The sequence below is a fragment of the Leptodactylus fuscus genome, chromosome 2 (genome assembly GCF_031893055.1).
Source record: "Leptodactylus fuscus isolate aLepFus1 chromosome 2, aLepFus1.hap2, whole genome shotgun sequence".
NCBI lineage: Eukaryota > Metazoa > Chordata > Amphibia > Anura > Leptodactylidae > Leptodactylus > Leptodactylus fuscus.
This window is the reverse complement of record NC_134266.1, coordinates 134,593,567-134,616,709: the sequence shown is the minus strand read 5'-3', so window position 1 is coordinate 134,616,709 and position 23,143 is coordinate 134,593,567. Positions and strand designations below refer to the sequence as shown.

At 42.2% G+C, this 23,143-nt stretch overlaps 1 protein-coding gene across 4 annotated transcripts in view; it reads right to left on the bottom strand.

Annotated features, from left to right (window-relative positions):
• Positions 1-23,143, bottom strand: part of KCNQ4 (potassium voltage-gated channel subfamily Q member 4) — a 149,433-nt gene that overhangs the window by 48,524 nt on the left and 77,766 nt on the right. For all 4 annotated transcript variants that reach the window (XM_075264677.1, XM_075264676.1, XM_075264679.1 and 1 more), the window contains 2 exons: positions 20,969-21,059; positions 8,358-8,484 (listed from right to left, as the gene is read on the bottom strand). In XM_075264677.1, the coding sequence (XP_075120778.1) occupies positions 8,358-8,484; positions 20,969-21,059 (218 nt within the window). The remainder of the gene's footprint in view (positions 1-8,357; positions 8,485-20,968; positions 21,060-23,143) is intronic.

Below are 23,143 nucleotides of genomic sequence, written 5' to 3'. Positions count from 1 at the left end.
CAGTCAATTATACACGGAGGGAGGATTGGTGAACACAGAAGGGAAAACACACACACCAACTTGTTCACCCAAAACCTCCCAAAAACCAACCACGGAACTTCCTCTATCCAAGATAACCACCTACTCCTCCTGCTAAGGCCTAGCTCTGTAAAAGCGACACTCAGCACAGAACCATGGGAGGCATGGGTTTAAATACAGAGTAGAGACCACTCCTCCCAGGTGCAAATGGGAGGACAGACTAATTAACCAGGAAATCAAGCTGCCTACCAACAGTGCGTGCGAGCAAGTCAGAAGGTGTGCACCAATACCCACGACAGAAAATACTCCTAACAGGATCCTCCCCTCAAGGAGAAGACTCCGGATTCTCTAGGAGCATCCTTCTTCGGGAACTCCTTGTGGAATTTCTCCACGAGTCTGGGGGCTGACATATCCGACTCCAGAACCCAAGAATTATCTTCAGGACCGTATCCCTTCCATGCCACCAGATACCGTAGCTTCCCCCGAACATATTTGCTATCCAGAACGCGGGATATCTCATACTCCCCGGACTCAGAAACTGGTGGAACTTTAACTGGAGACGTTCCCTTCTTGGCCTTCTTTAACAAGGAGACATGGAACACCCGGTTTATCTTCCACCTTTTAGGTAGTTGCAGCTGCGCCGCCACTTCATTTACCATCTTGATAATCTTAAAAGGACCCACAAACCTGGGACTCAGCTTCTTGCTAGGAACCTTCAACCTGATATTCTTGGTGGACAACCAAACCATCTCACCAGGGAAGAACTGCAACTCTCCTCTCTTCCTATCCGCCTGGACCTTAGCCTGGTGCGACGCCCGCACCAGATTCTCTCGGATACGGGACCATACCCCTTGCAGCTTTTTAGAAAATAGCTCCTCCTCCGGAACTGGGGACGAAATGGAAGAAAATACTCCGAAAACAGGATGTCTACCACCGGAGCAAAAAAAAGGTGTGGTACCTGTGGCGTTGGAATCATGGTTGTTTAAGGAAAATTCTGCCAGGGGAAGAAAGTCAGCCCAATTATTCTGATTCTCTCGAACAAAACACCTCAAAAACTGTTCCACATCCTGATTCTTCCTCTCTGTTTGCCCGTTAGACTCCGGGTGAAACCCGGAGGAAAACGACAGTGTAACTCCCAACCTGCTGCAAAAAGCCCGCCAGAATTTAGCCACAAATTGCGGACCCCTGTCCGAAACGATCTCCTCGGGAAGACCATGCAACCTTACAATTTCTTTAATAAATGCCCCTGATAGTGTCTTGGCACATGGCAGCCTGGAAAACGGGATCAAATGGCACATTTTCGTGAAGCGGTCAACGACTACCCAAATGACCGTGAAACCCTTAGACACTGGAAGGCCCGTGATGAAATCCATAGACAGATGAGTCCAAGGTGCCTTAGGAGGTTCTAACGGATGTAGAAGACCGTGGGGACGGGTATGCGACGCCTTGGCTCTTGCACAGACCGAACATTTTTGAACAAACTGCAAGACATCCTTACTCCACCCTGGCCACCAAAAATTCCTAGTCACCAATCTCATGGTCTCTGAAACCCCCGGGTGACCAGCAAGAACCGACTCGTGACACTCCCTCAGGAGACTTTGTCGGAGAGTAGTTGGGACAAACAGCTTGTTTCTAGGTATCTTGGAAGGTGCAGCGTGTTGCGCTTCGATCAAGGCTTTCTCCAATTTCGTGCCCAATACTGCTACCACCACTCCATCCCCAAGAATAGTGGCAGGCGCCTCTCGTTCCTCATCGGTCGACATATACCGGGATAAAGCATCAGCCTTAACATTCTTTGAACCCGGCACATAAGTCACGGTAAAATGGAACCGCGCAAAAAATAGAGCCCATCTGGCCTGCCGTGCATGTAATCTCTTCGCCGACCCAAGATAAACCAAATTCTTGTGATCGGTAAATACCTGGACTGGCCTTCTGGCCCCCTCCAGGAAATGACGCCAATGTTCGAACGCTAGTTTTATTGCCAGTAGTTCTCTATCTCCGATGTCATAATTCCGTTCAGAGGCAGAGAATTTCTTAGAAAAGAAGGCACAGGGATGCGTACCCTCCTCGAACTCCTGAGAAAGTACTGCTCCCACCCCCACCGAGGAGGCATCCACCTCCACTCGGAAGGCCAACCTCTCATCCGGCTGTCTCAAAATGGGAGCGGAGGAGAATCGCTTCTTCAATTCTTCAAACGCGGCTAGCGCCTCTGGCGACCACTTAGCACAGTCAGCCCCCTTCTTAGTCAAGTCCGAGATGGGTTTCACAACCTCAGAAAATCCCTTAATAAACTGGCGATAATAGTTGGAGAATCCCAAGAACCGTTGGACCGCCTTTAGGTTCTCAGGTCGCGGCCACTCCAAGACTGCCCTGACCTTCTCAGGATCCATCTCGAACCCCTTGTCCGATAGGATATAGCCAAGGAAACATAATTTATTGACCGCGAACACACATTTCTCCAGCTTAGCACTTAATTGGTTAACCCTCAGGAGATTTAAAACCTCTCTCACTCTCTCCCAATGAGTCTCCAAATCCGGGGTGTAAATGAGTATATCGTCCAGATAGACCACAACCCCCCTCCCTATGACGGCACTTAGTACATCATTAATAAAATTCTGAAAAAACGCGGGCGCATTGGTTAGACCGAAAGGCATCACCAGATTCTCAAAGTGTCCTAGGGGTGTGTTAAACGCTGTTTTCCACTCATCCCCCTTCTTGATTCTCAGCAAGTTATACGCCCCACGTAAATCTATTTTACTAAACCAGCGAGCTCCCGTAATCTGGCTGAAAAGATCCGAGATCAACGGGATGGGATAGGGATTCCGCACCGTGATTTTATTAATCTCCCTAAAATCCAAACAAGGGCGCAACCCTCCATCTTTCTTCTTTACAAAGAAAAACCCCACTGCTACTGGGGACTTAGATGGGCGAATATGCCCCACCTCTAGACTCCCCTCAATATACTCTTTGAGCGCCTCCCTCTCCGGAATAGTGAGATTGTACAACCTTGTCTTGGGTAACACTGCATTAGGTATAAATTTAATCGAGCAATCATAGGTGCGATGTGGTGGTAATGTCTTGGCTGTCCTTTCCTCAAAGACCTCCCTGAACTCACATATTTCTTGAGGCAAATTGTCTATAGACAAAGACATAACGGATATGGGCAGACATCGACCATTACACCCCTGCCCCCAAGAAACTACTGTCTCGGTCTCCCAGTTGATAATAGGGTTATGTTGCTTCAGCCAGGGCCACCCCAAAACTACTTGTGCTGGTAACTTAGATAACAAGAACAAGTCAATCTCTTCCCTGTGGCCACCCACAATAAACTCCAGACCCTCCACCTGTTTGGAGATGACAGATTGCTGTAGAGGGGTCTTATCAATAGCCCACACCGGTATCTGAGACTTCAAGACCAAAGGACTCACCCTTAGTTGCTCGCAAAACTCTGAGTCAATAAGGTTGACTGCCGAACCACAATCAACCAAAATCCGGCACTTCTGCCCATTTACCCATCCATCAAGGGTCAACCCGGCAGTCTGAGTACAGGAAATATGCACACCTCCCTCCTTAGTAGGTTTTCTCCCTTTACTCTCAATAGACCTGGGGTTAATACCCTCCTTGGCGAACCATTCTCTGGAGGGGCATACCCTTGCTACATGTCCCATCCCTCCACACACAAAACAGCGTACTGTGCGGGACCCTTCACTCTTGGGTCTAGCACTTCGCACAGTGGCCCCAATCTGCATGGGTTGGTCCCCCGGGTCCTCTCCAAAAACAGAGAATTGAGGAGGGCTAACCCCCCCAGGACTCTTGTCTCCACGCTCCCGGAGGCGCCGTCCAACTCTAATTGCCAGCTGCATGGCCTCATCTAGATCTCCCGGAACAGGGTGAGAAACTAGATGGTCTTTAACCTGGTCCGAGAGCCCTGTCTCAAACTGACTAAGTAGAGCGGGGTCATTCCAGTGTACTTCTGCTGCTCACCTACGAAACTCTGTGCAATATTTCTCTATAGCGTGATCCCCTTGCACCACACGTCGTAGGTTATACTCAGCCGTGCGTACCCTGTCTGGGTCGTCATACAGTAACCCCATTGTGGAGAAAAACGCCTCTACAGTTAGTAAGCAAGCTGAGTCGGCTGGTAACGAATGTGCCCAGATGAGGGGATCATCTCTCAATAAAGTAATAATAATCCCAACTCTCTGTACCTCAGAACCGGAGGAAAACGGCCGTAGCCGGAAATACAAAAGACAGTCCTTTTGAAATCGGAAAAAATCTGACCTCTTACCTCGGAAGGGTTCAGGTAAGCTGACTTTTGGCTCCAGAGGCCGACCCACAGGGGCGCTACTCACCTGCCTCTGTATGCCCTCCACCTGAGAGGCTGTGTGTTGAGCCAACTGCTGTACTTGAGATACGCCAGAAGCTTGGATGGCATCCATTCGTAGCTTGATCCCCTCCATTTCAGTGGAAATCTGCTGCACCGCCTGGTACAACTGTTTCAGGTCCGTCATAATGCAAACGAACCCTTTTTTTTTTTTTTTTTTTTTAACCGGCTGAGTGTACTGTTATGTCAGTCCAGGTAGCTGCAACGGGGCTAAGGGATAGCAGTAGGGAATCTCGCCCTGCACTACTCCCACTAGCTATCCCGGTCCCTGCCTCACGGGTGTGGGTCGGCTGTACTCAGGCTAAGCCTGACCCCGACAGCTCCTCTCTCACTGACACCGTAGGCCTAGAGGGAAGGGGGAGAAGGAATGCCCTATAAGATCTCTAGGGACTGGAGACTAAAGGGGGTCACCCCTAACGAACAAGTGAAGCTGCTACTGACAGGGACTGACAAGGGTGTGCGCTGACTAACAACACAGGAAACATGTAGGAAAGAATTCCCCAAACCAATATGGGAAGGAACCATACACTAGGAAACAAACACAGGGAAACTGAGTAGAAATCAAAGGATAAGGCAATTCACTCACACAGTCAATTATACACGGAGGGAGGATTGGTGAACACAGAAGGGAAAACACACACACCAACTTGTTCACCCAAAACCTCCCAAAAACCAACCACGGAACTTCCTCTATCCAAGATAACCACCTACTCCTCCTGCTAAGGCCTAGCTCTGTAAAAGCGACACTCAGCACAGAACCATGGGAGGCATGGGTTTAAATACAGAGTAGAGACCACTCCTCCCAGGTGCAAATGGGAGGACAGACTAATTAACCAGGAAATCAAGCTGCCTACCAGCAGTGCGCGCGTGCAAGTCAGAAGGTGTGCACCAATACCCACGACACAAAATACTCCTAACAGATACCTGTCAATCAGCGTGGAAATTTGGGCATGTGTACTATATATAACAGGGGCACATGTGATCATTGTTACAGCATAGACAAATACAGACCTTGCTGGCAATTCTAATATCTAGGAAGAATTTGTAGCCGTGTAGGTAATATATAAATGTAGGAGGTTTGTCTATGCTATTTATCAAAGCCATAAAATTGTAGAATGCAGCAAGTTAAGTCTATTCATCCCATACAAATATTGACTGTATGCTTTATAAAAGGACAAAGTCAATGAATGTGAAAATATTTCAGTTGTTCTGTTCATCACACAGCTTACTATACCAAACACAATAAACTAAAAATGCTACTTTCAGCACATTTAATGTGTTGTGTGAGATCATGTGAATAGCCCTTTGGGGACAAATGATCCCTATTTCATCTTACATGTCACTGCTAAGGTAAAGGACTAAACACAGCGCACCTTTGTGACCTGAAGAAAATGTGTTTTTGTGCCAAGCCTTTTATTGATTACACAAGTCAGTTCAAGCAAGAAATGTATATATATATATATATATATATATATATATATATATATATATATACTGTATATATGTATTTTTCGGATAATAAGACATGTATTTTTTTAAGATGGATTACAATGGCTAGTCATCTGTTTGTGTCCGTTTTGCAATCTCTTTTTCCCTTTGCGCATGCTCAGAATGAAGAAGAAAAAGAAAAACAGATTGGTCAAAATCAGACGCAAACTGAAAAAAACTGACAGCAAACTGACACAAACGGTCCTGTTTTTGATGGGTACCCATCGACTAGCCTTCTAAAAAGACATATTTGGGTATCCGCTGTGTAACCTTTTGAAATCTGACGGCTGATACAAAAACAACCAACACACAGCCGTTTTTCGTGGTTGTGTGACTAAGCCCTAAGACTGAGCTTATGCTACTAATAAAACTTACAGTCAAGTTATTACAATGAATAAAACTAATTATTATACTATTACAATTAAAGATGAAAGTAAATAATAATACACAGTAAGAATAAAAATGCACACAATAGTATTCACAATACTGCAAAAAAGCATCTTCCCTTTCTTGTTGCTCAGATAAAAAGGGACTGGAATAAATAACATTTTTGAACTATAATGTATGCACCAAAGTTATCAGATACCTTTTGATCTATGTAAAAAAATAACTGGTTACACCATTTTGGGCGGTCATAACTGTAAGCAAACTACTGCAATATTATAATACAACCTAACTGTCTGAAATGGGTTTTAAAGCCATTTCTAATGTTCTGGAAGCACAGTAAGAGCCATTATGTCCAATAGTGACAGCTTGTAACAGCAGCAAATACTTCCAGGAGTAGATGGTCTTGCCAAATTAGGCTTTGTGCACACTACATCTGAGAATTTCACTGGCTGCGTACGTCAGGAAATCTTCCTGAGGCATAACTCCAACAGAAGACTTCAACATATGCAACTGTACAGGCATACAGTGGCATACGTTGTCCATAGGGTCCCATTGTAAAAAAAAAAACCAAAAAAACAATATCTATTTATTTATTTTTCAGTGGCTTTTTTGTATAGGAAACAGCATTGTTCTCCGCTATTCTATATGGTTAACAGCAGTCAAAGGGATAAACTTTTGTGAATGGAGTCCTATGAATATGATTAAGGCCAATTGCAGGCGACCATGTGCTTTCCTGCAGCCGTGAATTAAAGGCATGGGCGGCACATGGAGAACGTGCGGATTTCACCCACGTGCCGCCTGTGCACCAGCCATGCTTCCATGGTCCTTTTGTTAAAGGAATAGGAGGCACGGAAGCAGGGCCACAAAATCAGACAGGAATAGGACTTGTTCTATATTTTGTGGTCCGGACCGTCCTGGATTATATATAACCTAGATGATTGTAAACAGTATTTGTAGCTCTTTGACCCCTGCCCTTCCACTCTGACAGGATCTTTTGATATTCACTTTAAGTGTTTTTAAATGTATGTCACACACTATGTTCCATGTACTGTTCTCTAATGGATTGATAAAGGGTTCTGCGTAGCCTGAAACACGTTCCTATTGAGACTACAAAACGAATCAATATTATTATAACACTGATACCAGCCAACATCATTACGTAGCTTCCACCACGTTGGCTTTGCACCTTCAGTGGGGCTTTGGGATTTATTCCATTTGTTTCTAGTTTTAAGGTATATACACCAGGAGCTTTTCCAGCTGTATACATTAATCATACAACTCTGAGGAAATGCACACAAAGGCTACTGATACTCATCCAGGAAGGATGTTTAACCTATTCCATATTTTATATGTTTAATCTATTGCACATTTTTCATGCTGTTCAGCTATTTCTCACAATTAAATAGTTAATATTTATTTTCCCTAGCTGTAAAATATCTCTTTACTAAGATTTACCACATTCATGGGTTAATTGTCTTGTAGTAACTGAATGGTAAAGAGAGATGTATGTTTAACATTCGGGAGTCTGAGAAAGATGGGTGCCAATAGTGACTGCACTCAGCTTTACAAGAAATTAGTATCAGAATTTGTATGCCTGACATTCACAATATTTACAGGTGGGACAGAGGATAAGGACACTGCTTTCTGGTACTGTGTTCTCCTCGTAAAAAGACGTGGTGACGCGTATTGTTTAAAACTTGCTGAACAGCCTTTTTCTCTTTACACAGTCCATCTATTAGCCATGACAATGCTGCCGCTGCAATATCTTCCCTAGCCCACCTCTCCATGTTCTCCAACACTACTACAATGGGAGACAAAACCCCATTCTGCAGCTGTTCTGCTGACGGAGAAGATGGAGAGAGGAAAAAGTCTTTGTCCCTTAGGAATTATAACATCTGGAGACATACAAAAAGGGGAATGGAAATACAGAGTAAAGGTACAGACTGGAAACAATATCATACAGAAATGAAGAATGTATAATACTGAGGAAGACAGGCCAGTGTCATATGAGATGCGTGAAGAAGAGGTAACCGGAGATAATCGGATTCGTATAGGTAACTGGTAATATTGAACTTCTTACCGATAACACAAAAAGGTTTCCTTGCAAATCTCAGACGTCCCTTCCATCCTCTGTAACGACAGCAACACCCAGCAGACCAAATTCGGATCACATACTCCATGCCAAACACCACAATCATCACAAATTCCTGATGAGAATAGAGAACATAATGTAAATGTTAAGTAAAAGTACTATACCTGCATTCTTAGACTCTATTGCTTACATATAGGATATGCAGAATATACAGTTTGTCAAAATAGGATGTGACTAGCAGCTTTGAGACACCCCACTTATCTAAGCATCAAATTCTGTTGGATTCTTGTTCCGCTTGAAACCCGCTCTAAACCAATGGTCTTTCAGGTCTCAGAGAAGTTTGAGTATCAAAGGATCCTGCCAAAATAAGCAGGATCTGCTAACAAAGATACATTTTTTTATGAGCTGCTAACTCAATGATAACATAACATAACAATGCTTAAGTGGGTACTTAAGTGGATAAGCAGACCAACGGTTTTTGGATCGTGTAGCAATAACCAACTGTTACATAAAAATGACAACTTTTTCATAACTGTAGAAAAGATTCTGAACATGCTGGATTGTAGATGAACAGGTTGTGTGAATGTGCCCGAGAAGCAAACAACATTACCATATCCCAAATAGATGTGATGATTACACGAAAACAGCCATGAACAAGCAAAATAATAGCAAGTACTAAACAAAGCAAGGCTTTTCATTATTACTGATCATGATGAATGATCATCATTTACTCCAGGAGTTTTAGAATAGAAGTTGCAGGTCTCTAGGAAGCCTTACTTTCAGAAGACAATATAATACATGTAATGTGATCTTTTGGGATTTAAAAAGTAAGTACAATAAGTCCTTTACTAAAGATAAAAGCCATCCTACTCCTCAGAATACTTTAAAAGTATGTCAAATTGTCAATCCTTTGTGTAAGCTATCAGCACCTCCTTGAGGACCACTTTCCGAACATAAGCCCCACCACCAAAGACCTAATGAAGGCGAAACAATCCCTGGTGAAAACAAGCGTTTCCTTTGTGAAATGTTGCCTGGACTGTTTCCTTACTTATTTTGCTATCATATTCCTTTCAGTACCCCGAAGGAGTTGTCATGTACTGAAGCTGTCACACGACTGCGGCGAGAGTGAAGACTATAATGACATGCAGGGGTGTAGCTATAGGGGTGAAGCGCTAGCAGTAACTACCAGGACTTGGCTCTCCTATATAAAATATTACATTATTCTAAACAAGGTGGGTAGGGGCGCCTTAAGAGATTTTACATTGGGGTCTAGGGACTTCAAATTCGCCTCTGAAGCCATATAACCTCTATTTTCCCCACAGCAGGAAATAGTGACTGTCTGAGTATTAATGCTACACATAAGAATTAGTTAGAAAATAGTGACAAAAAAAATAAGTACTGAGTATCTACTAAAACTAGACATATTATTACTAGGGAATGTTTAACCTACCTTCCAAGCTTCAGCTCACCCCAGAACATACAATGGGGCAAATGTACTAATATTGACGCATTTGATTTAGTGAAACTTAAGATGGTCATACACTTCAGGTGTCTATTGACTGTACCCGCCATTTTCAATGGGTTTGTAGAACCATCTAACGTGTATGGGGGACTCCTGACTTCTCTCTCATGGCAGATGTTAAAATAGTTAAGGATGGGGCATATGAAATTAAACTGCTCAATTCTTTGGTTCTCAGGGAGATAAGCTATTTCCCTCTCCCAGTTCAGTACACATGAACTCTTTAGATAAGCCAAGTGTGCATGTGTATGATGGAGTCGGGTAAGTAAGCTGTCAGTCAAAAGAATACTCAACCTGACGCTATCTAAAGAATGGGGCAAGCTTTAGACTACACTGTTTTATCACACTGGTCTGTCCTGGATGATAAATTAGTTGCACCTTTAAAATGTCCAGTCACATTTATATCGTTTATTAGTTGCTTTACTTTGCACCAGAATTTTGCTACATATTTTTGCATCAGTTTCTATCCTAATTTTGTGTCCTAAAGAAACTGATCCATTAGCAAATGCAGTGCAAGCAAGCAGTCTGTTAGTAAGTAAATCCAATAGCAAGTACAGGAGTAGCCTGGCAATTAGTGGCCATATGTATTATCGCTTAGTGTGGGCTGTGTCTGTACTTGCCAATGCTTCAGATAGAAAAGTACTGGCGTGTCCTGGCAATTACGCATACGCATGTGACTGGCAGCACTGTATGGCAGCATCCTAAGGCTATACTCACATGACAGTGTGTCAATATTACTTTCAATGACTGTGAAATGTTCTGCTCACATGGCTGGTATTTTGACAGACTGTTTTCAAGGATACCTCAATACATGGCCATATTTAAATACCAAACATCCGCCATACCATTACCACGAATATCGGGAAGCGGATACATGGAGCTGCCTCGCGACCTCCTAGGGTTCCATGATCGTGACTTCTAATTGCAAAAAGATTGAACACTGATTGATTTTTTGGGACTAGATGTCTCAGTGCTGAAATTCCACACCAAATTCCTCACCATTTTCCTTCGTGTTAATGCACCAAGAGAGCCTCATGTTTCCTCCTCCATGTTTGACAGTTGGTGTCACGTACTCAGGAACCATCATTTCCCCTACTCAAAAACGTACAAAACTGTCCCAAGCGCTGCCCTAGAGGGGTTTTTTGCGTGTTTTTTTTCAAGATGGCAAGCATTGTGTTAATCACAAAAATAAGTAGAAAGTACTTAAGTGAAACTATCAGTGGCCACATTCTGCACGGTACATTGCATGCCGCTCTCAATCTTGATTAACAATCCTTTAACCCTTTTCTGACATCCAATGTAATAGTATAACAGATGTTGGTTATTAACATATGGTGGCTACTTAGGAGCTGTATAATACAGCGGAGGAGCAGGAGGAGCTGTATAATACAGCAGAGACCTGGAAGCGATGCCTGCACTGGTCGCAATTTTACACCCCCAGTGCCTTGGTTGAAGCTGACCAAGTTGCCATGTTCCTGATGGCACTGCAATTTTGGGATGGTCACCAGGATCCGGAACATGACAGTCGGGAGCCTATTGTATTTTCTAATTCTTGTTGAATTATCTTCACGTGTCAATACCAAACTCCAGACTACTGTAACTGGAGACAAGTTTTACTTATTTTCAGATTTATCCAGTTGATGTGGTAAAGCAGAGTAACTTGACAGACACTGATGTTGGCTATAAACAATCATTGCTTATATATTGTGGTCCGTCCAAAAAATTTTTAGATACAGGTTACTTTCATTGTACATAAAAAAAGCTATATGAGCTGTCATCAATCAGTGTCCTTTAAATGGGCATATGGTGCCAGGACATATAAAGTTACAGTCCAATACAGCATTGTATCCTGTGGGGTAATGCAGCAGCATGAACAGAGGAGAGTTCATTTTAGGGATTCAAACTGGGGAAAGGTTTATGTTAATTGAGATAGGCCTATCTGAAAAGATGCATTTTTAGTTTGCGCTGTAGAAATTGGGAGTTAAAATCTTATTGTCCGGCATTCCAGAGAAGTGGTGCAACTCGGGAGAAGTCTTGGATATGGAAGTGGGAGGGTCTGATAAGAGAGGATGTTAGTCTTATGTCATTGAGTGAATAGAGTGCAGGGGTTGGGCAATAGACAGAGATGAGGAAGGAAATGTAGGAAGGAGCAGCATTATGGAGAGCCTTGTGGATGAGGGTGATAAGTTTATATTGTATTTTTTTTTTTTTTTTTAAATGTAGATTGTGAGCCCCACATAGAGCTCACAATGTACATTTTTTCCCTATCAGTATGTCTTTGGAATATGGGATGGAAATCCATGCAAACACGGGGAGAACATACAAACTCCATGCAGATGGTTTTTAGCCCTTGGTGGGATTTGAACACCAGGACTCCAGCGCTGCAAGGCTGCAGTGCTAACCACTGAGCCATCGTGTGGCCCCAAGTTTATATTGTATTCTATATTGATTAGGCAGCCTGTGTAGTGACTAACATAGACTAGAGGCATCGCTGTAGCGTCTAGAATGATAGATGAGCATGGCTACTGCATTCAGAATAGATTGTAGATAGTAAAGTTTAGCAATGGGTAGACTAATTAAAAGGGATTTACAGTAGTCCAAGCAAGAGAGAATCAGGGCGATAATAAGGGTCTTTCCCGACATCCGACGTACTAGAAAGGATGCCAGGTGTTTAAAGATGGAGGCCGTAATAGCCGATGCTGTTTTATACAACAGACACACGGCACTAATGGTTGCGATCAGTGCCCTCACAGATCGCAAGCATTAACCTCTCTGGCGCCTCGGTCAAAGCTGACTGAGGTGCAATTTTACAAGCGGTGTGTGGGCGCCATCATTTTGCTGGACACTGATGCTGACTATAAAACAACTGCAGTATAATCAGTATAAAACATATTAATTGGACACTACTTAAGAAAATATAACTGAAATAAAACCTGTATGCAATCCTTTGCATGCAGTCCAATATAGAACACCTAACGCATACTTTGAGCTCTCATTGAAGTGGCTTTGCATTATATAGTCATACCTATGAATCTCCTAAAATTTCTTTTCGATCATATTTCTTGCCACACTCCCTGTACAAGTCGAGACATTGCATAATATTCTGCAGGATCCATTTGAGTCAGCGACATCTAAGCTCTGACAACCGATATACATTACATTTCTTTGGTATATTCAGCCCCAACATTCAACTGGAATGCTCCTTTGAGATTTTCTTTTTTATTCAACTTTTAAAAACCTCCCGAGCTATTTCCCATCTACAAATACCTTGTCTCAGCACAATCTCCTGCAGCTTTTTAACATAATTACCGTTTGAAAAAAGTATTTTCTCAAGATGTTACTTCAAATTTTTAGAACATGGGCACTTTTTTAGTCTAAAGAAACTACAGCTCAAGGAGAAAAAACTTTATTACTGTCCCATGTGAATACCTAAAATAAAGTTTACATGTTCATCACCTTTCAAACAAACTATTTTCATTTAATAAGCCAGGGAATTCTGGATCAAACTGTAATGTACTAAAGGGTGTCTTTGTCTGCCTTCTAGCTAATTTGCTGTTCACTTCCTGTTACTAAGGAAGTTCCATCCTAAGCTACCTGCAAAATCAAGACGGATTAACAGTGAAAGGACGCTGGGCTCCTTTCTCACAGTGAATGTAGATGGGAGGAGCTGGTCCCTCTTCATGGACTGTACATGTCTGCATACAGATTCTCTGACTGTACTCATAGATTTGTCTATTTTTCTGTTTCTGGGATCTGTTTAGCTGCATCATGCCCTGTATTTGAAGTACAATATCCCTGGATCTGCTATGTTATGTTAACTTGGACTTTTCTCACGTAATTGTTTACTATTTTCCAGTTGCTCCAGAAAAACTGATAGGGCAGGATGAAGGCTGACGCTAAAGAAAAGTCCTGCAAGCATTAAGCCAAGGCTTATTGTGGTGTAATTGCTGCGGGAAAAAAGTGGCATTTTAAAGTATCTGCAAAGTGTACAGGATTCTAGCAAAACCCATCCATACAATGCATAAAAACATATGTGTAGTGAACACGCTGTGATTTCCAAAACCATTGTGATTTTTGGAAATCACAGCATGTCAATTATACCTACGGAAATGGAGTTTCCCTATAAGTATAATTAAAGCAGAAAGTCCGCAGAGGAAAACTCTGCCAACTTTCTGTGAAAAATGCTGCAAGAAAATTGAGATGCATTACCACCACAATTTTTCCCATGGCGCTTTTTTGATGTCGCAAGACCCTTTTCCCAGCGAGACCCTACAGATATTTCATGAGACCTCAGGTATTCTTTAGTTCATATTCAGATGACAGGGCCATGTACTTGATTGTGAAATAAAAGCACCTTTTCACAGCCAAGTGCACATCCGAATCTTCATCCGTTTTCACAGATCCTTCAAAATAATAATAATATATTTTATATATATATATAGCGCCAATATATTCCACAGTACTACAAAATGTAGGGTTCAAGTACAGACAAAAAGATACATTTTAGAGAAATAGTAAATTCACAAAATGGGATTGAGGGCCCTGCTTGCAAGAGCTTACAACCTATGAGGTAGAGGGTGTGACACAAGAGGTAGCAGGGGTAGCATCAAAGCTATAAAAATATTCTTCCCGTACGGTAAACGCCGTAGCGAAAAAAAAAATCTAAAGTGCCAAGCTGCCGTTTTTTCACTGTATTGCCTCCGATAAAAATTTGAATAAAAAGTGAATTTGAATCAAAGCCAATAGCAATTCCCAAAGTGGTATAACTAAAAAGTACACCTGGTCCCGCAAAAAAAGACACTCTATACATTCCCGTAGATGGAAGTGTAAAAAAATTTATGGGTGTCAGAATATGGCGACTTTTAGAAAAAAATTTTTTTAGTACACTTTTGGATTTTATTAAGGGGTTAAAATGTAAATAAAACCATATAAATTTAGTATCCTCGAAATCGTACCGAAACATAGAATACAAATAACATGTCATTTTGGCTGCACCGTGAACGCTGTAAAAACAAAGCCCATAACTTTTTCTTCAAATCCACGCCATTCTGAATTTTTTGCTAGCTTCTCAGTACATTGTACAGAATAAGCAATGGTAGCATCATGAAGAAAAATTTGTCTCGCAAATATGCTCTCATATGCCTCTGAGAGGGGAAAAATATTAAGGTTATGGGGTTTGGAATGAAGGGGAGTAAAAAACGAAGATCGAAAAATGTCCACGGCTGGAAGGGGTTAATGTCTCTGTAGTAAAGAGAGGGTGGATTCTGGAGATGTTTTTGAGGTGGAGATGACATGAGATTGGATATGGATATGGAGGGGTGGGGGTGGGGGGGTGAAAGAAAAGTCTGAGTCAAACACAAGCCCGAGGCAGTGGACATATACTGCCTAGTAGTTATAGTAAGGCTGGAAACTGCAATGGAGATATCAGAGATAGGTCTATTAGATAGTGGAAACAGAAGTTCCACCTTTGAGAGCGAAAACATGTTATTTGAGAAAGTAGAGAGATAGTCACGGGTGTTCTGTATTAGTGCAGGGGTGATGTCATGGGATGACGTATATAATTGGGTGTCATCAGCATAAATATGGTACTGAAAGCCAAAATTGGTGATGAGTTGTCCAATAGGGTCTGTGTATAGAGAGATGAGCAAGGGGCTTAGGACTGTCCCCTGAGGAACCCCAAGGGCAAGAGGGGAATAGACAAAGCCTGCAAATGATACACTGAAAGTGCAGTCTGAGGAGATCCAAAAGAGCACGGTGTCCATGAGGCCGACAGAGTGGAGCATAGTGAGGAGGAGTTGATGGTCAATAGTGTCAAATGCTGCTGAGAGATCCAGAAGAATAAGAAGAGAAAGGTCACCACTAGATTTAGCCACCAGGAGAGCATCATTGGAGAGTTTTGTGAGGGCCTTTTTAGTAGAGTGTGGAAGAGTTACTGGAAAGACAGTGGATTAAACGAGAACAGGCCAAGCATTCAAAGATTTCGGAGATAAAGGGAAGGTTAGAGACAAGTCGATAGTTAGTAGCACAGGACGGGTCAAGGGAGGATTTATTTAATAGCGGGGTTATGACAGCATGTTTGAAAGAGGAGGGAAAGATTCCAGAAGAGAGAGACAGGTTAAATATCTTAGTAAGTTAAGTTGTGACAACAGGCAACAGAGACTGTAAGATGTGTGAGGGGAAAGGGTCACTACTGCAGGTCGTAGGGCGATAAGGAATAAGGAGCTGAGAGACTTCCTCTTGTGAAACTAGTTCAAAAGATGAGAATGAACAGGATGAAGTATGGTAGGTGAGGGGATCAATGCTGCCTATGGATTGTTATGTATGGCAGTTATTTCCTGACGGATCTTATCAATTTTTTCATGGAAATCAGTGGCCAGGTCTGTGAAAGGCACCTGCACTTTCCTCCATGTGAACTCCCCCTGAGAGTGAGAAAGAAGTGAAAAGTTTCAAAGAGCCTTTTAGGGTTGCTAGAGAGAGAAGAGATGAGAGAGGTGAAATAGGCTTGTTTGGCAAGGTGAAGGCCAGAGATATAGGTTTTGAGCTTAAACTTGAAGTGGAGGAAAAAAGATAAAATAATCCTTTAATAGTCCCACCACGGGGAAAAAAGTGTAAAAGTGTGTTACAGCAGCATGGATAATACAGAAATATATTCAAGAAAGAACTCATACAAGCTTAGAGCAGCAGATAGAAAATATACTAGGAGTCATAGCATCTAGGAAGAAAAAATCTGAAGGTGAACATGATTTTCTCCACAACGTTCAACACACCTAGAGCACCGCTGAAGAAAACGCGTGTGTGGCATGTGCCAGGGTTGCTGCCTCCTGAGTTGAAATTTTCGAGTGAAGGGGGAGCCGCCTCATCTAGTGCACTTTTACAGGTTTCTTTATAGTGACTGGTGGCCAGATTTAGGGCTCATTCACACTACGTATACGGCAGCTTATTCTGAACGTAAAACACGTTCAGAATCAGTGGCATATAAAGCAGTCCCATTGAAGTGAATGGGAAGTGCTGGCGTGTACGGATCGGCATGAGCAGAGCTAGCCGTACACGCGGGCACTTCCCATTCACTTCAGTGGGACTGCTCGTAGTGAAAAAAGCAGCCCATTCATTTCTATGGGGAGCGCTCGTATGCCGGCTCCCATAGAAATGAATGGAACTGCTTTATACGCCGCTGATTCTGAACGTGTTTTACGTTCAGAATAAGCTGCCGTATACGTAGTGTGAATGAGCCCTCAGACTGGAAATTGAAGAGATGGGGGACAAAAAGGACTGTAGAGTATCTGAGAGGTGCTGGACGTTAATAGCATGTAAATTTCCATGTGTATGATGGGTAGGTGTATCCTATGAAGGGGAGAGGGCACTGATGGTGAGAGACAGAAGGCCATGACCCGAGAGGGGCAGAGAAGAGTTAGTAAATTTAGAAACTGTGAGGAGTCGCCGGAAGACAAGATCGATCGTGTTGCCATCTACATGAGTGACAGAAAAGGAAAGTTATGAAAGACTAAAAGAAGTGGTTATTTAGAGAAAATGTGAGGTACCCGGGGAGACAGAGGTGTTAATGGGGATGTTAGAGTCACCAATGAAGAGGGTAGGAATTTCAGTGGATAAAAAGAGGGGATGCCAAGAAGAGAAGTGAACCAGAAATTGGTTGGGTGAGCCAGGTGGATAGTAGATCATGGCTATGCGTAAGGAAAGAGAGTGAAAACGTCTGATGGTATGGACCTCAACTGAGGGGAATGTCAGAGTGGGTACTGTGGGAGTGATCTGAAAAGTTGGGTCTATTGAGGGATCCATGAAAACGGCCTAAGAAATGACATGTTCTTTTAGTTAATGGATTAGTCACATGTTGTGTGAATTTAGATTATTTTCCATAGGACTGTGTGTTGTTAAAAAAAAAATGGCACATAAAAGCTTGTTTTGTGGATAAGCTCTTAGGCCATGTTCATATCAGTGTTCGGGTTTCCGGTTGGGGAGTCTGCTTGGGGAACCCCAAACAGAAACCTATACACATTAAAAGGTGGTTACCTAAACAAATCACACGGACCCCATAGACTATAATGAGGTCAATTTGGTTTCTGCACGAAACATGCAGAGAGAAAAGTACTGCAAGAAGCACTTTTCTCTCCAAGCAGAAAGCACACAAATCTCATTATAGTATATGGGGTCCATGTGGGTTCTTAAGTAACCGCTTTTTAGCGGACTTCCTGAATGGGAACCTGAACGCTGATGTGAAGCGGGCTAAAAACGCAATTTTTTAGAAGACATCTAAAGGTAGGAGAAGAATAGCCTTTCTTAAGGCCATTCCTACGTGTTAGTCACAAAAAAATGTGTTTTAATCATAGGATCCCTTTAAGGCTGAGGCTAAAGCTTGCAGTACAGCTGTGTTTTTATTGCAGATTTTGCTGTGTTTTCTTTTTGAGCGTGGCTTCAAAAGGAATGGGAAATACAATGGAAGAGCTTCTACTTCTCCCTTCTGCTTAATACTTTGGCCCAAAAAACGAAAAAAAAAAAAAAAAATATTTCTGGCAAGTTAAAAGATTTTTTTTTAACAGCTTAGAATGGAAGAAAAAACAGGACCAGTATCTCAGCTCACCAATCACCCGCTGGTCTTGTTTTGACACTGCCCAGGACCCCCACTGGGATATATCCCCTGGTCTTTTCGAAACAAAGAAACTGCAACACACAGCAGTGGGATACCATACTTCCTGTGTGTCCCGAGGGAGACGGGTTCAGGATCTGGATGGTGTTAGAAAGGTAAAAGAGTGGATTTCTGGGATCCAGCAGAAAAATGAACCCATTGAACTCAATGGGAGGCTTTTTTTTTCAGCGCTGAAAATTCAGAGCCAAATAAAGCGCCATTATCCTCTGTGTGCATGGACCCTTAGGATGAGAGCACCAGGGCAATGATAATGTAAGTATTAACCTTTCTTTCTTTTTTTTTAACCCATAGGTGTCAAAATAGAGAATTTTTCCTGTCTGGAAAAATTAATGTCATGGTTCTGTTGTTCACGTGTTTTCTGTTTCACTAGCACACTGCATGTGAACATCCCTTATACAAACAAAATACAGCAACTTTACTAAGGGTCAGATGGATAACATTATAAGGTCATGTCCTCCTTTAACAATAAAATAACTATATGTAGGAATATTAGGACAGTCTGTGTTATGACGGACAAGTAGGTGACACTGATCCATTCTCTCAATCTATTGATCTGACAGTTCAGGGTGGGTCTGGTTTCCTAAACATCAGCAATGTGTCCAATGCTATCTCCAGCACCTTTCCACAAACAAAGACAACTGTGCTTAATCAAAGGAGAGACACAAGGACTTCTTAATTTAGACTTTACCTCCGGAGTGAGTACTCCTGACGTCAGCTGTTTGGGACAAAGAGATAGGGGACCGGAAGCATAATGCAAACCATACAAAAGGGGCTTGTGCAGACAAGTCGCCATGAATAAATATCAAAGGTTTCTAATTCTTTAGATAAAGTCATATAAAGAAGGATGGACGGTAACATACCACAAATAGGTTCACTTTTTTTGTTACATTTTTATGGCTTATAACAATGTCACCTTTATATCTCTCACAAATTGGAATTTGTTGATGAAACGTTCACAGGTCATTACACTAAAACCCAATGATGTCACTTTTCCTATTAAATGGGGTTGTACTATGTTTTAAACTTACAAGCCATCTACAGGATAAGTGATAAGTACGTGACTGATGGAAGTCCCACAGACCATACAAATGGAGTAATGGTTACGTTGACCTGCAGTGAACCCTGAGTTTATTTTTCTGTTTGCAGGTTTGGATATTTTTGTAGTGTTTTTGGTGTGTGATACTAGTTCTGTTTATTCTATCCCTTTTTATAGTGTCAGTATTTCTGAGTTTCACATTTATTTTCTGCACTATACTTTGTGTTCCTCATATTCCCCATCAGTCCAGTCGGACACCTGTGGGGGGCTTTTTCTGTATCTTTTTCTTTTCCAATAAATGTGAAACTAGTCAGGGGTTTCTGTTTCACTATCAGGTTAGTTATTTCTCCGGCTGTGTCCGCGCCCACTCTGACAAGTCAGTCGGCCCCACGGCTACTTCTAGTTGTGCAAGACAGGGGTAGGAGTATCACACACTAGTATTCCAAACTGCTCATACTCCTGATTTTTGTTTTTTCTTTTATGTTTTCTCTTACTTGACTGAGAAGTTATCAGTCAGGGGCCAGTCTATGGTCAGAGATCCCCAGACCATAACAATACAAGACTTTTTAACAGTAGTTTCATTCAGACTGAAAACATTAATATTATACGTTGGGGTCTTTTTACTGTGTGAAAATGGGCGTAAAAAAGTCAATTTTTCAAGGTCGTTTTACACTTTCACGAAACTTATACGTTGCACAAAAATAGTGATTGGTCTATATTTTGATGGTCCATTACAACAGAACACCAAAATACCGGTTTTATGAATAGCCCCCATTCACACAGGGAAATTAATGCGGCAATGTGACAGCCATTAAAAAACATCTAATCTTCACTTTCGTGTGAATAAGGGGTAACTACTTACATAAAGCCTGATCCTGAGTCTCACTAGGAATCAGAGAGGGAGTCGGGCCCAGAGGAATGTATTTATCGTCCATTGTGTTATCCTTTATTACAAATCTGTAATGTTTTTTTTGTGTGCTATTCGTTATTAAAGATCTATAATAACAGATAGCATACAAACTTATTCATTTCTTTGGCCCCATTAAGACAACCAATTTTTTTTTTTTTTTTTACAGAGCTGTGTGGGGGCCGTAGGCTCCACATACAAAAGATGCAGCAGGTACTTTCCCTGTCTGTTTTTGCCACTTGGTTTTGTCTATTCTATTGATGGAACCATGGAAAACACAGACTACATGTGGATGCCATCTCTGTGCTGTCCATTCTATTTTCCATGGATCCACACTATGTTCATGTGCACAGGCCGTAAGAACAGAGAGACAATGTATAATTTGTGTAAAATAATGTAAAGGTGGTGTATGGTACATTTATAAATACTCAAACACGTCACATGAAAGGAGATCCCCAAAGAAAAAAAGATCTCTCACCAGTATGAACAAGCCCTTGTTGGCTAAGTTTTGATATTCAGGAATTGTGGAGAATACAGAGAGCACCAGACAGCTGAACACGAGCAGGAATCTGTAAAGAGAAGAGGGAGTGAGGTTAAACATACCAACAGACTATACAGATCCTTGTGTGACATTCACGAGAACACATTTTTTTACAGTTGGATCTCACAACAGACTATTCAGAGTGTTTGAATGAACAGAACTAGGTCCATTGTTTCATTTTTGGGAAGTGTTTGCGCGCACCTTCTTATTTTTTATTTTCAAGCATACTTCAAACACTTCTAGATGCCTAAAATTATATTAAGGAGGTGGTTCTAAAGCAAAAAGTGTACTATGTGCCTTTAAAGAATAACTCCAAAAACCACACACATACAGTAGCAGCTATGTGACCGGACATTTCTAATGCTGTTGTGTGCTTTCAAAATCATCTGGCTAGTAAGAACTGAGTGTAAACTAGTAATCTACTGAGCCTGCATTACACATCAATGGTCAATAGAGGGAGCACAGAGCGTGATCTATGTCATGACACCTTTTGGTGGTGCTATATAAAAATATCCCCCCCTTTGCCCAAAGCAAACAAGTTACTACTGTCAGCTGACTAATTCATATACTTTAAGTAAAATAGTATCTGTACACATATTATATGTTACATTGCATTCATAGGGCCTTATTCACCAAATGGATACCAAAAAATTGTCTTGTTGGCATCTGTCAGACAAGTATACATGTATCTGTCTAACTTTACTTACAGGCACCCCATAAAAATATGGTTAGCACAAGGTATAAATTTTTATTAACATGGGAAATTACATACAGTGATATAAATTAGGGCCTTGTGTCAGAAGTATACATCAGGAAATCCACCTGACATATACCTAAGATGGCAGGTTTAAATATAATGTGAACTAGGCCTAAATTAGGTTCGGGATAATGCTGGAAACTGTAGAAGCCAAAAAGTTGCATCTAAATGCGGCTAACATTATGCTAAATTTGCATTCTCAGAAATACTGAAAATGTACAGCTGCTCAAAGCAGGTGTACACAGAAATAAAAACAGACAAGTCCAGATGCACCAGGTTTTTCAATAAGCATTAGTCTTTTAGGAAGTTAGTGTCTATTCACACAAACTGCTCTCTCCACTTTTTCTGGTGCAAATTACGGTATTATTAAGTAATAAACTTAAGAGACAGAGCTCTATGCTCATGGGGGCCCCTTTAGCCAAGCTGAATTAAGCAGGACAGTCCAGTATTTTGGGTGTTGTTCCATTAATCCAGACGGCAGTTCCCAATTTCTACTCTAGGTGCATTCTCTGGTCGCAGATACAGTCTGTGGCTGGGAGATATTTTGAGATCTGAACTGGACACTGCACTATAGTCCGGGCCCACATTGCAGAAGCACAACTTTTTTTGTTGCATATTTAGTTGCAATTTTTAAGCCAAAGTCAGCAGTGGATTGAACAAAAGGTAGACGTAGAAGCATAGCTCCCAACTGTCCCGAATCCCGTGAGACAGTCCTGATTTTAGAATGCTGTCCTGCAGTCCTGTCCCGCTATGCCCCTGAAGTGTTTTGCTTGTTAACAAGCTTTTCCCCAATCACCCGCTCCTATCTCAGTTAAAAGGCAGAATACTGTATTCAGAAGGACCTGTCTGACATCAGAGGCTCACGTGACTGGGTGGGCGTGTCTTTGAGAAGTGGGGTGTAAGGTGCTAAGGGGGGCGAATGAGGTGCAGGGTGTACTGTGTGGCGGAGAGTTGTGGGGTGCAGGGTGTACTGTATGGTGGAGAGATGTGGGGTGCAGGGTGGACTATGTGTGAAGAGGGATGTGGAGTGCACGGTGGACTGTGTGGGGGAGACATGTAAGGTTCATGGTGGACTGCGTGAGGGAGAGATGTGGGGTGAAGGGTGGATTGTGTGGATGGAGAAATGTGGGGTGTAAGGTAATGTGGAGGTAAGAGATGTGGGGTACAGGGTGGAATGTGTGTGAGGGTGAGATGTGGAGTTCAGGGTGTACTGTGGGGTGCAGGGTGTACTGTTGGGGATGTGGAATGCAAGGTTGACAGTGTGTGGGGGAGATGTGGAGTACAGGGTGGACTGTGGGGGAGAGATGTGGAGTGTCGGGTGGATTGTGGGGGAAGGTGGGGTGCAAGGTTGTCTG